This window comes from Hydra viridissima, unplaced genomic scaffold (assembly GCF_058129835.1).
Source record: "Hydra viridissima isolate aposymbiotic clone 2 unplaced genomic scaffold, HvirCarnegie_v1 scaffold_2, whole genome shotgun sequence".
Lineage (NCBI taxonomy): Eukaryota > Metazoa > Cnidaria > Hydrozoa > Anthoathecata > Hydridae > Hydra > Hydra viridissima.
This window is the reverse complement of record NW_028324301.1, coordinates 23,100,247-23,115,000: the sequence shown is the minus strand read 5'-3', so window position 1 is coordinate 23,115,000 and position 14,754 is coordinate 23,100,247. Positions and strand designations below refer to the sequence as shown.

The following is a 14,754-nucleotide window of genomic DNA, read 5'->3' as shown; positions in this document are numbered from 1 at the left end:
TTAAAAAAATAAAAAATGATTTTATTAGTTGTATGGTTACCAAATAAAATAGTCAACATTCAAAAATCTTTGTGCCATCCCGGCCATACTATCTCAGCAACTGAAAGCGTTTAGGGTATGAAATTTTGGCAAAAGGTTAATAATATGTTGATCTACAAACTGAACTAAAACTATTTAAAAAAAATAAATATTTGAGTTAAACTGAAATTTTTAAAATGGTGCATTAAAAAAACAAAACTTTTTAAGATCAAGCTAGTATAAATAAAAAAGTTTTTACAATATTGCAAAACTTTTAGTTCCAATTGTAAAACTACATGCAATAAACATTTGCTGAAAGTTTCATGTAAATTGAACATAGCATTAATGAAATATGATGGCTAGGAGGTCAAAAATTGACATAGAAACCTACTGAGAAAAACGTATTTAAATATAACATTCATAATTGTATAAAAAACTTTCAATGAAAATGTCAATTTAAAAACAGTTACTTATAAGAACATGAACCAGGATCATAAAGACTACTTTCTTAGTCATTATCTGCATCATCCTTTTTTTTTTTTTTTTTCATCCACAAATTATTTTTCGTTGCTTTCTTTATGTTGTCAGATTTTGATACTCTGCAAAAATTAGACGCTTTTTGTTCATGATTGAACAACCTTGAAGAGTATATATTCCTGGAATCATATTCAACTTTTCAAATAAAAGAATACTTGCTTTTCTTCCAAAATTTGAAACAGCGTTGTAAACTCCGAACTCCAACTGTGTTAAAGAAACATACTTTGTTTTGGGTATGCGCTGCCATATCATCCTATTAAAACTTTCATTTTGGATTTGGGTCTTTTTACTATGAAGGCATTTTTTAAAAAGTTCTTCTTGAGATAGGTCGATATAAATTGGTTTTAAATGGGTGACAACTGAGAGTGGAAGGCTTTATCAGCTTTGTCCTGTTTATAACGACACCAGCTAATGATACCATCAGGGGAATGATCATGCCAATTATTTTCAGCTGATGAAGATACATAAACAATGTTGAAAGTATGGCCTTTTTCATACCTTCTAAATCATTTACATTTTGCCTAACAGCAATTCCATTGTAGTTTTGTAGACGGCTAATTGTAGTATTTGTTAATTTTCCTTTCCCTCCAAGTCCTTTAATAGTTTTTTTCAACTTTCTCAATCTACTACACGTTTTTGTACATCTCCAACACACTCCAACATACACACTGTAATACCAGGATAAGTATCCTTACCGTAAGAATGGCTTTTACAATCACCATCCCCATAATAGTCTACATATCTTAGTCTATTTTGTGAGATCGAACGACTAAACATTCTTTGTGCACCAATCACTTCCATACCAAGAGCAGAGCCGTGATACAGATAAATACAGACAAAGATACAGATACAGATAAAATTAACAAAGTGCTAGAAGAAAGATTGTCTTTTTCAGTACTAATAAAAGAAGCTACTGGCAAAGTTGAATCATTTAGCAAATTTCTGTTATATCTATTTTGCTTTTAGTACTTTGTTTTACTCTGCATTGTTTAAAAAATTTGTTAGATAAAAAAATATAATGAAAAAGCTCGTAATTCTAATTAAAAACTCGTTGCTATGCGTGTTGCTAAGCAAACCAAATTTACCCAGTCAAAGGAAACATTGGATATCTCAAAAACTAAATCAAATCTTTAAAAATGGTTTTCAAATTCGTGTTCAGCGATAAATTTCGTGCCAAAATTACATTAAAAAAAAAATTTTTTTATAAGATTTTTGAGAGGTCTTATACCTTAATCAGAGTATATAGACTTTGGAAATATATGCTGTACCATGCTTTTCTACAAAATTCAAGGACAAAATTGTAAATTTCCTACATTCAAAATTCTTTTTAGTACAACGGGTTGTGAGGCTGAATAATGAGTAATTATTTTGACTTGTCATTTCATCTCGACTATTGTAAACAGTAACCTTAGACAATTGAAATTTGGTCTGGTGAATAAACGCACTACTATATTTTTAAAAAGTCATCTTTCATTAACTACTTTTAAACCAGTAAAACTATAGGAATAACTCCAGAATATTTTTATATAGACATGTAAAAACGGATAACATAAATTCGGACAACATAAATTTGGACAATATAAATTCGGACAACATAAATTCGGACAACATAAATTCGGACAACATAAATTCGGACAATATAAATTCGGACAACATAAATTTGGACAAGTAAACTTGGACAACAAACACTCGTTTTTTGTTTTGATTTCTTTTTTAAAACTAATTCGGTTTAGCGACTCTCGAATTAAGTTTTTTCCTAATTTATGTTTACATTTCATCTTCTAAAGAAGTCAAATCAAGACCAATGTTCTAACTTAAAAAAAAGCGTTTCTAAATATTATAATTACTATAGTTACTATTGGAGTTAATTGAAAGATTTGTTCAGAGTTGCTATTTCCTATGTTTAGACATTAAGAAAATAATTTCCTACTATTTTAGGGGAAGGATTTGTTTTATATACTCGTTTGCTTTAAGTGATAATTGAAATCGTGGTCGAAGGCAAGAAAGATTAAACAATGAAAACCTTTGTTGCCTTGTGTGACTTACTTCAAAAGAGATGCATATTGGAATTAGTGAAGTAAGTCATGAAAAATAACATTTTGTATCTGCAGATATGTAAGTGAAAATTTTTCTACCCCTTCAAAGTTTTCAACTCTGAGTTAGAAAATCTACCTTAAATTACTTTTTTTAATGCGTTCCGTTACAGGAATTTTAAGCAGTTTTTATACCTAAGTATAGTATATATAGCATTTAACAACTTTTTAAATTAATATATAAAATAAAAAACAACAAACTTGCCAACTTTTATGCCATGGCTAGTTTGTCAAAACTAAATAAACGTTTTTGTTGTTACCCCTGCTGTTCTAAGGTAAGTATGGGTATTATGGGTAATACCCATAATACCCATACTTACCTTACTTAGTAGACAGGTGTATTTTTTCATCCTTTTTAAAATGGAAATGCTTTGTAACTTTTGAAAGTGTTTGTAACTTTTGCTTTTTGAAATTGCTAAATAGTCTTTTTGGCAAGAAAATATATTTTAAAGTTGTAATGGGCAGATCCTAATGTTCTCTCCAAATATTAATGTCCTTTCTGGAATGTTTCTCACATAATGTGCAAGAATTTTCAAATGAATTGCTACTTCATGTACTTTAGCCCTAGCCTAATACTAATGTTTCTGTAAGCAATTGAATGATGGAATTTTAATAAAACAAATATTTCTTTTTAGATTAAACTGTCCAAAAGATCATTTCTAAAAGATAGAGAAAAATTACTGCACAAGATTTCGTGTGTCTTCCTGAAGCACAACTGTTTTACATAATTATTCATATAAGAATTGCAGAACCAGCAAAACCGGTTTACCGGTATTTCAGTCCCTTACTTGAAATTAAATAAAACGAATCGAAATGCCTAATTTTTTACCGGTAAGTTACTTGATTATTACTGATAAGTTAGACAAAAAGTCATTTTGCAAATGGATCCCAAAACGACTTTTTTAAATTGAAACAAAAAATAAAAATTAAACTAAATTAAAAAAAAAAAAAAAAGAGTAAAGAAAAAGAATAGAAAGTAAGTAATAAAAGAATGAAAAAAGGTATTGATTTATAAACTATAAATATTAAAAAAAGAAAAAAAAAAGGAAAAGTTAGAAAATTCTTACATAAAATGATTTTAATCCCCATTAACAGACGCAATGATTGGTACAAAAATAATTCTCTTTGGGCATTATTAGCGATTGGTAGAATTCCCTTCGAACATTAAGTATTGGTCTGGGTAATTTTGCATAACATTAACAAATTTAGAATAAAATTTTGATGTGTATGGGATTGGTGAAATGCAACTTCTTTTTTTCTTACTTTTTGAAAGACGAATACTTCTAAAACTAGTTTAATTGAAAACAAAAGATCAGTTTTATTAGTACTATTTTGATTAAAAAAAGAATGTAACATGTAATGATAAAAGAACATTGAACAAAACCTTATTAAAAACACACAAAAAAAAGTTCCTTCGTATGTGTCTAACTTGACCAAAAAGAATTAATGGCTTCCTTTTTTTAAATAAAAAATTGAACACGGTACAAAATTAACCTTTTAAAAGGAGAAAAAGCTGAAGAAACTGGGGAAGTTAATCTTATCATCATTTATGTTTAGTGCAAAGCATTCAATTGGCAATTATCAAGGTTCTTTATAATAAAGATTATTAATCAGAAAATGAAGAGGAATGGGAAAAACCTAGTTGTCTAGAGCCAGAATATTTTTCGGACGACGAGGAAAAAGATGATGTTGGTAGTTTAAAGCTATTATCTGAAACTAAAGTTGATTCGATTGTTGGACATGCAAATATAGATTCGCTGATAGAAATGATCAGAAAAATTTTTGAAAAATTTTGCCTTTCACCGACGAAAAATGGTAAAATATTACAAAAAAAATTAGCGAGGGGAATATATAAGGAGCTTTGGAGGAGCCTACCAGCAATCTTAGAGCATTTTTATAAAGTTAGAAATGCTATACGGAAAAGTCTAATAGAGTCTAAAGTCATAAAAAATGTAATGGTTTGTTATCAAATCTAAAATAGCCTTTAAAAGTTGTTATAGAAGCATTGTGTTGTGATGTGAATCTTTGTTCAGCTGATATAACACTAGAATTTTTATTAAACGAATTAACACAACAAAATGCCTTATTAAGCAACGAATTTAAGAATGAATTAATATTACGAATAAAGGAAAGTCGGCGTATTATGTTGGATGTTCTTCACTTTCTTTAAATGCTGGGTTAAACATACCTTGAAAAGAAAATCTTCAATTAGAAATTTAAAAAAAAAAAACAAAAAAAAAAAACTCGTATTGAAGAAAAGAATAATAAAAGAAAAACAGTAAAGATATTGAAAGATTGTATGGAGAGAAATAAGTTATTTGTATGCCGAAAATATTCGTAACAAATATATAAACACTTTATATGACCATCTCATGACTGTTTGCCCAACAAGTGTCGAATCAGAATGTACCTTCTCTGCGAATCATCACCACAAAAATAAGAATGCAGCTAAGTGCCAGGATCATCGACAATTTCAAGGGCTGAGATATTTTCTAAAACATTTGAGCATAAACCCTAAATGGCTTTTTATTACAGGGAAAACCTTTTTTTAAAATTAAATAATATCTTTAACTATTCAAAAAAAAAAATTCAAACTTTTAAAAAGTTTAAAACAAGTTTATAAATAGCAAATAAAAAAAAAAAAGCAGCAATTCTACTTTTCTGTTGACATCATTAACAAAAAAGTTAGTTTAACTGACTGAATGGGAAATATGTCACTAACCACAAGCGTGCGCAGTTTCAGCAAATCATTTTCACTTTTTTTTTTAACTTTTTTACCAATGCCAACGGTTTTAGTAAAAAACAGTTTTCCAATCAACGCCCTTCTTGCGATGTTAGACTTTTTCGCTGTTTCTTAACACTTAATCCGAAAAGTGAACTATCAGAATAGTTTCCTCGTTTTTTCTTTCCTAAAAACCTAAAATAGAATTCAACCCAAGAATTGTGGTGTTGGGGCCTTACGAGAAATTACGAATTTTAGGGAGCGACTGGAAAATTACCGACCTGCCACTGCACCAGTACTAGTACTCTAAAGACCCATCAGAGCATGTTGCGCTTTACTAATTCATTCCAGAAGCCTTTTTGCTTGATAAATGTTAGAGGCACTATACCGGTCACCGAACAATAAAAACCAAGTAACTTATTTATTAGAATATCAATATTTTCATTTTTTTTTTTTACATAAAAAAGATAATTTTAAAAAAACACATATTTAAAAAAAATGATTTAAAGAAAACTTGTATTTGAAATTATGAAAACCAAAACAAAACAAAAAAAAAACAAACGACAAATCTTTGTTTAAAATACATTCAAAAACATCAAAGTTTTACGTAAAAATTGAAAAGATAATTTTTACGTAGCATACAGTGCTGGTGGCAAAAAATTTGCCACTCTCAAACACCTGTTTGAACAATGGAAGAAAACTTCGCTAAAAATCTTGCATTTTAAGTATTTGTTACACTTGATCAGAACCGCCAATGAAGAAAATAAATGAGTTAATTAGTTGAGTTATCGGTTTTATCAGAAAGGATTTGAATTTTTTTTTTCTAATTTTTTTTTACTTATTTTTAAAATTAAAACAGAAAAACGTTTACCGTACCGTCGGAATTGAAATTTGATTGTCTACAAAAATGAAGTGTTAAATTTAATTTTACCAGGATTTCTGCTCCAGAGCTTTTACGTTTGCAAATCAAAGAAAGAAAAAAAAATAATGATGATAAAAACTTACGACTCTCTTTTAAACTTATGTAAGAAAATACACCGGAAATTAATTTGGCAATTGTTTTGACATATTCGAATAAAGGAGGCAATTCTCCATCTACTGGTATAATTATTTTTAAAATACTCTTATTTTCTTCATGTTTTTATTTTATTCTTTTAATCAGCGATAAAAAAATAGTGTAATCGGTTTGCGCCAATTTTACACTGTATTTAGCAGTTGTAAATAACTGTTGTATAAATTTCACTCTATCTTTAAAAATTTTTTAAAAACGATAATTTACTTTTAAAATCTTTACTTTAAATTCAAAATGCGAATCTTCCAAATCTTTTGCTTGATTCCTGTTTTTCCCATTTCCCATAAATGAACCTAATAAATTACCAAAAAGACTCCACAGAAAGATTTCAAAGAGGGAGTTTCTAGGAGCTTTATTTAGGAGCTTAAGTAAAAAGTTTTTATGCATGATGGCTAATTTATGTTGCCATCTAATTTTTCTTTTTATAAATCTTATTATAGATCACTAAAATTTTTTTTAACTTTAGTACCAGCAATTTAATTTACCACTTAATTTACTTTGCGTTTAGAGCCTCTCTGCTAAGTTTGACCAGATTATAAAAAAAAGCTAAATATGCACGTTCATCTATATTTCTATTGTTGTTTTTATTTAAACGTCATTTTTCAATATCATTTTATCACTATTTCCATCCAACATACTACAACTTCTTCTATTTGTAATGAGTGGGCAGCCTTTTTAAAATATATTTCTAATTTTTTAATATGAAAATTACTTCAAACGTAACCAAAGGAAGTTTGAACAGCTTCTTACTATAACATACATACAAATTACCCCCTGGTGTATTACTATAACATACATACAAATTACCCCCTGGTGTATTAGACTCTTTTTTTCTTTTAATAACTCTGCAATAAACTGATGCGATACTTGAGTTATTGTATTCAACTCATATTTAAATTAATAATTGTTATTGAAGTATTACAAGCAACTCTATATTACAAATTTATAATAGAGGATTGATTATTGAATTCTTAATACCATTTTTTAAAAAAAAAAAAAGGAACACGTGGCTTTATGGCGTTGTTAAAACTTAACATTCTTGCACGATTATATTTTAATCTCATTTTCATCATTTTATGAATGTATTTTAATCTTTCTTCTATCTTTAGTGCCAGATATGGAAGGGGGTCTATCATCAGAGGGGAGTATAAAACTTACTTAAAAACGCTTTTAAGTTGTATGCTTAATAATGTATCTCAGATGTTTACCTCAATTTAGGTTCGACACTGATGATTGGCCAATTGCATTTCAATAAAAAAAAGCTTCTTGTTTCTTTATCTCCTTTTGTTCTCTAAATTGTTGACGCTGTATCAAATACATAATTAGATAGTTGATGCATATGACGGATTGAATAATCACTATATTTATTTATTAATGCTCTTTATTTAAATTTTAAAAAAAATTGAAATAAAGTCCTACACTATTTATCAATAAGAGCTCAAATTTAGAAAAAGTATCACTTTTATGACTCAGAAGATGAATGAGTTTATCAAAGCCAATATTTTGAAAGTTACCATTTAAATGTACAATAACACGCTGTTAAACAATACCTTAAAAGGTGAAGAAATATAAATAATTTGTTAAGTTGAATACAGTTTTATTATTTATCAGAGATCTGTGTAAAGTCATTCTTCTTCAAATTAAAAACTTCTAATCATCGCTATTTACACTTACAGGCGTTTATTAAAAATGGCATATTTCTCAAACGACGATTGTTCTATGGAAGGGAAAAGAGTTTCCGTGTATACAGAGTATAACGAAGACATCGAAACTGGTTACGTTACAGATTCTTCTTTAAGCTCACGTTTAGGTAAAAGGTTCTTTGCATATTGTTGACCAATAGAACAAACATATTTCTTTATTTTCAAAATTTTTGATTGTTAACTTTTAAATACTATTATCAAATACAAATATATCATCTACAGTATATTTAAAATACAAACAACGCACAAAGAAAGATCACAAAATTTATATTGTGAAAGTTAATATGTATATTAAATGATCATCTTAATATTTAACTTATTTTGTGAGATTTTTCCAAAAAAACATTAAGAATATTTGTTAATGGATTTAATCAAAAATTAGGTACAAAATCCAAAACAGAACAAAGTTATAGCCGTCACCCTGTCAACCGTCGAAAAACGAAATCTGAACGGGATAAAAGAAGGTCAAGTCGAATATCAACGATAGATGCTACTGATTCACAGAGTGAAAGTAGCAGTTTAGAGCAAAGCCCAGTCAGGTATCGCAAGAGAATCAATAATAAACGCTTTGAAGAAGATAATAAAGATACTAATCTTGAAGCGAAAAGTCGCAAGAGAATCGATAATAAGTTACCAGTTCAACACAATCCAATTGAAAGTAATAAAGAAACCAATAAAAAGTCATACACAAACACGGATAACTTTTATTCGTCAACTGCAACAATAAAAATGAACAAAAAGGATATATATTACGGAACTTGGAATCCAAAAGAAAGGGCTGTTCTGGATCAAATTATTAAAAATGTTGAATTTAGTAAAGGAGAGAAAAAAACACTGAAAGATTTTCTTTTACGACGAGAAACAAAATTGAAAAAAGATAAGAGCGCAGTAAGTGAAGTGAATGAAAAATCATCATTCCAAAATCCATTTTGTAATGAAAAAAATGAAAAAAAGAAGACGATATTTTCTGGATTTCGTAAACTTAAAGTTTGGAAAGGAGAAGAAAAGAATGGTTTTGCTGTTTTACAAGAAAATCCTTTGCAAGATGTTTATGATAGAATAAAAAAGGGATTGCTTAACAGATTTTCTCGTAAAAAAGACTTTGATATGCCGAGACGTCGGGCGCAGTCTGCAAACGATTATTCCACTATTCAAACTCAAACTACTCAGCAGAAAAATGGGAATTTATGGAAAAATCGTTTTGGTTCGAGCAGTTCTTTAAAAAATATATTTCATCAAACAAAATCAATTGATGATCTACAAGGTGCATTCGAATATTTTGCAAATCAAAAGCAGGTGTTCCAAAGAACCTCAAGTGCTGCAAACTTGGACAAAATTTCTCCATCCTTAACTCGTTTAAATAACAACAAAATGAACGAAAGTAACATGTCATTAAATCATAAATTTGAACCCGCACAAGCTAAAGACGATTTTTCGGGAGAAAAGCTCGTAGTTGCTCAGCCCACAATAACTCAACCTGCTGTAGCAAACCACAGGAGTTTGAAGTTGAGCAATTCAATTGGTCAGTATGACTCTGCGTACGAAGATTCGTTTTCATCACGCGAGTATCAAAGTGACAGACCGGTATCTTCCGCATGCACGGGAAGTAAAAGATATCCAAAACAAGCTAATGAATCAGATTCTAAAAGCGCTCGATCTCTCTATTCGACGTCTGATTACCGCTCGTGCAAACCTCCATGCATCCAATCTCCAAATTTAAATCGTGTCCATAAACAACAGTCCTCAGTTGTTGTTTTTCCTAAAAATTCTATTGATTCAATCAATAGTCAAACGAGACCTGTTACACCGAAAAGCTTTGAGTTTATGAATTCTTTAAAAAATTCACCATCTAACAAGCTTTCTTTAAAGAAAAAAGTTTTATCGACGCAAAATGAGAGTTTATCAATAGAAAACGTTAATTTATCTACAGAAAAACAAACGAAAACTAACAGACTCCATTGTTCAGAATCAAACGTTCGAGAAAACGTATCTTCGATCGATATCCTCGATCAAATTAAGTATAGTAAAAACAATTTCGAATCTCCACAACTTTATAAACTTAGCACACTGCTGTGAAAAAATAAAGTTAAAGATTTTTTAACTGATTATAAATAATTTGCATTGAAAACCTTTTTCTATACGATAACTTTTTTTTTTTTTATAAGTAAAAACTCAGTAAAGTTAATATTATCTTACAAGGTCATCCTTCTTTAAATCTTAAGATATTAAAAACCTTCTTTGCTTTATATTTTCTTAATCTTTTCGAAACTCTTTAAGATTTTATGAATAAATGAAATTATTTTCTAAAAAGAAACTTTTTTTTAAAAAAAAAGATTTTTTACACTAAATACCATGTACCAAAAGACAGATTATTGAAGTTTTGTTATTTAATGTTTAATTGCATTCAGCCAATCAAAACAAGTCATTATGATATTCCTCATGTGAAGCTTAAATATTGGCAAAAGATGAAGATTGTTGTTAGATTAGCTTCAATTTAATGACAATCTAATTTAGCCGCATAAAATCCTATAAACATCTCAACGTGACCTTTTAAGGCTGATGTGGAATTTTTATTACTATTTTCACATGCTTTTTAAAATTCACCATTACTATCTAGAGTAACACTGAACATCAAGACTGTTACAGTAAACTTATTTTAGACTTTTGTATAAATATTATTATGAAACAATTAACGGCTACCACACATTTGAGTAATATCTCAGTACAACCGTAGTAGATAAACTCTTTTGAGGTGATAAGGGATTAAAGACATTTATCATCTTTTTTTATCATGTTTTAAAAGATTAAAAAAGTTTCATTTGTCTTCTCTTTGCTGTGGTTTCAGCGAAAAGTTATAGCGAATATAGTTTTTCAACGGCTGTTTGAGCATGAATCACAGCGAAAATAAATTTTTAATAACAAATGCTAATTCTTTATATTTACCTATACCAATTGCTTTTAAAAAAACTAAAGATCAAAATATGAGAATTTCTCTTAGCGTAATTTTAAACACTGAATAAATTTTGCAATACTTTATAGTAATCCTTAGATGCAGAGATATCTATTTTTGTAAAACGAAATAAAAAATTTTTAATTTTGATTTCATAACTTGTTTAAAACTGTAAATAAAAAATCTACTAATAGAAATACAAAAAGCAATTTAAAAAATCCTTGTTTAGTTTTTCGATAATCAGCAAAAAAAGCGGTAAATTGTGATAAAAAGCGGTAAATTTGCGTATTACGTATTTTTACGCAAAATTACAGCGGTAATTACGCATTTTTACGCAATTTACGCAGATTTATGCATTTTACGCAAATTTACGCATTTTTACAAAAGGTGCGGTAACGCCGATGCTTAGGACAAACTAATTGAATTATCATACACAATTTTAAGTTTTATGGCCAATTATATTTCAGTTTGTAAGAGTTGACTGAAAATGTATTTTTATTCTAGAAAAAATTTTTGGAAAATTTAAACTTACTTTCAACCCCTTAATGCACACATTATTTTGGAATTTTCTATCAAAAAATGATCTGTTTTTTTTTTAACGCGCGAGTCGTAAAACATAAATATTTGAAAAAGTTTTCTACTGTAAACATAGCTACGATACGTAAATCGAAGCACGCTGTGACATATTCGGTAGATAAACATATCGAGAATAAGTACCCGCGTCGGGAACTAGCATATAAAAATTTGTTTACAACAAAATACGTTCGCTCGAGTGTGACACGGGCATATTCAAAATTTGTTGGAAAGGAACGCTCGTGTCAGACAGCCCAGTCGGCAAACAGCGTTGAAATAACGTTGAATTAACGTTGAAACCTAACGTTGAATTTACGTTTAAGCAACGTTTAGAATGAAAGTTTTTTTCAACGTTGATTTATCAACGTTAAATCAACGTTCGGTTCAAACGTTAAATCAACGTTCAATCGACGCAAAATACGTTATAAGAACGTTGAATTTACGTTGAAACAACGTTTAGAATGACAGCTTTTTTCAACGTTGATTTATCAACGTTAAATCAATCTTCAATAGACTCAATTAATTGTGTCTATTGGACTATCAATGTATATTAAGCGTATAAAATATACTCAGTCTACAGTTAGACTATTTTTAGTTAAGTTTAGTTAGACATATATTAGTAAAGAAAAAGATAACATTTGTTTATGATATTTATATATTTAAATATTACATATATTTACATATATTTGAATAAAATCAACACAAATTTCTTTTCTTTACTGCCACCTTTTCTAAATGAGCGTATTTTAGGAAGTCAGACAATATTCCATTAATCAAAGTTTCTGTCGCTCCATCGTATATAATAGTAAAAGCTGTAAAAAAAAAAGAAAATATAAAGTAAAAATCAAAAAAGGAAGATTTTAAATAATGAATGGAAAAGTTTCACATAATTTATAAAGATATACCTTTAACAATGCCATATAAATTAGTGTTCTTAAAACATATTTTTCCATCTTTGCCTTTCATATTCATTGAGGCCATAAAATTGTTTGAAAATATTCTAAATTTTTAAAAGATAATGTAACTGTGAAATGATTATAAATAAATAATAATTTTTCAAATATTTAAATTGAATTTATGAAATTTTTTCTAAAATTATTAAACAAATAAGTTTTGTAAAAAGTAATTATAAATGTGATAAGAGCTATCAGTTAATTACCTCAGCATAATTTTGTGTATTCTATCTTTTGAAGATGTTCCTTCAATTAATCGTAGCTGATTTACCTACAAAAAACATAAAGTAAATCTAACATTATGGTTTGGGTCAAATATGATATCAAAACATTGAACTATTTCAGATCTCTAAGACAAATTTTAATAAAGTGATCCAGGATTTTTCTAGGACAAATTCCAAGTTCCAAGTATTTTCCAAGACAATTTTTTTCTATATAATTCAAGAATTTTTTAATGTTTTTAAGGGCTGTTGTCCATCTTTTTTTAACTAAAGGGTAATGTTCAATAACTAAATAACTATTTAATAAAGTACTTGTTATAACTCACCCATGATGAGCGCACTTTTTCATCATCTAATGCTTTATCCACTTCAGTGAACTCCACTTCTGATAAAATAACCCTTATTTGGCTTACAAATTCACTATTAGAAGCAGGCTCAGTCACTGTTTTGATTTCGCATCTCATTTCTTACATTGGTAAGTAGATACAACACTTTCTTTTGAAACTCTACAAATTTTGTTAAGTTTTACAAAATAATTTTAGTATTTGCATAGTAAAGAAATTTTTCAGTTTTTAAAACTTTTAAATCTTATATGAATTTTATATTTCTACAAAAAAAAAAAAAATTTAAATAAAAATTTACTTTAAAATATAAAATATCATACTGCCTTCAGACATTGGAAACTTATCAACTTTATCTAATTTCTGTAGTTTATTTCTATTTTTCTTAACTTCATTGTGTGGTAAATTGTTTTTAACTAATTTCTTTATACAAATTGAACTTAAAACACATAGATTAAAAAAGCTTTGTCAACACTTTGTATCACTATCAGTTGAATATTACACTTTATATTATAATTGTATCTTTTTTTTTTAAAATAACACATTGTTATTTTAAATTAATTAAATAAATTTAATGAGACAATAACCTTTATCTTGAAAAGAAGAATTGATATCTTCTTGGAAAAACTTTTGGCAAGGTGAGTTTAGGTTCTTTCCATACGCATCAACTTTTGACTCTAAAATTATAAATTGAAAGTAAAATTAAGTTACACAAACCATTAAAATATATATTTCATAAATACAACGACATGATAACATGTCATTGTATATATGAAATCATATATACAATGTATATATGATTTTTTAATAAACTTATTATATATATATATATATGTATGTATGTATGTATGTATGCATGGATGGATGGATGTATGCATGTATGTATGTATGTATGTATGTATGTATGTATGTATGTATGTATGTATGTATGTATGTATGTATGTATGTATGTATGTATGTATGATAATTCCAGCATATAAACTAATGCCTACTTGGAAAATAACCAGGAAATTCTCTTTGTTTATATTTTCTTTGTTTATATTTTCGAAGAAAATCAACATCCTCATTGTCACTTTTTTCTTCTGTGGTTGTGAACTCAAAATTTTCACAATCCTGTTTGCTTTCTGTGGAAATGAAAAAGTTATAACAGCTCTTTCTCTTAGCCCATTAATTAAAAAAAAATAACTTTAAGAAATAGATGTAATACCAGAAGAGAATTTAACTTTTATTATTGGAAACTTTTCCGATTCCGTGTCATACTTAAAGATTATTAACCGATTTCGTGTCATACTAAAAGATTATTTCAATTACTTTTTGGGCTTTACTTATTTTACTTTAAACACCAACACAACGCATAGTTATTTAAAAACGGAGTTTTTTTGTCAACGTTGAAATAACGTTGAAAAAACGTTTACTGAGCAACGTTTAAATAGTAACGTTATTTTAACGTTGAGATTTGGTTAACCAACGTTGAAACAACGCTTCAACCAAATATCAACGTTGAAACAACGTGAAGATGCCGGCTGGGAGGCATGTACATTAAGTGGTTAAAGGTTCTAGACAAAGGGGGG

General features: G+C 28.3%; 1 protein-coding gene, 1 long non-coding RNA gene and 1 pseudogene across 9 annotated transcripts; 1 reads left to right on the top strand and 2 right to left on the bottom strand.

Moving 5' to 3' along the window:
- Positions 1-3,964: 3,964 nt before the first annotated feature.
- On the bottom strand, positions 3,965-7,579 carry LOC149892505 (uncharacterized). 5 transcript variants are annotated; one of them, XR_016449844.1, is made up of 4 exons: positions 6,650-7,579; positions 5,652-5,725; positions 5,371-5,565; positions 3,965-5,140 (listed from the first exon to the last, which is right to left on the bottom strand). It is a non-coding gene; the product is annotated as an uncharacterized LOC149892505 (long non-coding RNA). The 5 variants fall into 5 exon arrangements; XR_016449843.1 differs by having other exon boundaries at positions 6,665-7,578; XR_016449842.1 differs by lacking the exon at positions 6,650-7,579 and having other exon boundaries at positions 3,965-4,836; positions 5,059-5,140; positions 5,652-5,979.
- LOC145187350 (uncharacterized) lies at positions 6,140-10,459 on the top strand. Of its 3 annotated transcripts, none has more exons than XM_090078880.1 (4): positions 6,150-6,471; positions 7,891-8,000; positions 8,119-8,252; positions 8,528-10,459. In XM_090078880.1, exons 3-4 carry the CDS (start codon positions 8,132-8,134, stop codon positions 10,219-10,221), a joined length of 1,815 nt encoding a protein of 604 aa, XP_089935006.1. In that variant the 5' UTR covers positions 6,150-6,471; positions 7,891-8,000; positions 8,119-8,131; the 3' UTR covers positions 10,222-10,459. The 3 variants fall into 3 exon arrangements, with proteins under 3 accessions (XP_089935005.1, XP_089935006.1, XP_089935004.1); XM_090078878.1 differs by having other exon boundaries at positions 6,228-6,471; positions 7,552-8,000; XM_090078879.1 differs by lacking the exon at positions 7,891-8,000 and having other exon boundaries at positions 6,140-6,471.
- Positions 10,460-12,344: 1,885 nt separating this feature from the next.
- Positions 12,345-14,670, bottom strand: LOC149892504 (uncharacterized; annotated as a pseudogene). Its single transcript, XR_016449686.1, has 7 exons — positions 14,391-14,670; positions 14,176-14,307; positions 13,771-13,860; positions 13,169-13,348; positions 12,828-12,892; positions 12,574-12,668; positions 12,345-12,480 (listed from the first exon to the last, which is right to left on the bottom strand). The product of XR_016449686.1 is annotated as an uncharacterized LOC149892504 (transcript).
- Between the last annotated feature and the right edge of the window lie 84 nt (positions 14,671-14,754).

Bases quoted from the DNA above. Each gene is read 5' to 3' on its own strand.
- LOC145187350 (XM_090078879.1), top strand. From the start codon at position 8,132: ATGGCATATTTCTCAAACGACGATTGTTCTATGGAAGGGAAAAGAGTT. The intron at 8,253-8,527 runs GTAAAAGGTTCT...ATCAAAAATTAG, and splicing joins TTCTTTAAGCTCACGTTTAG to GTACAAAATCCAAAACAGAA.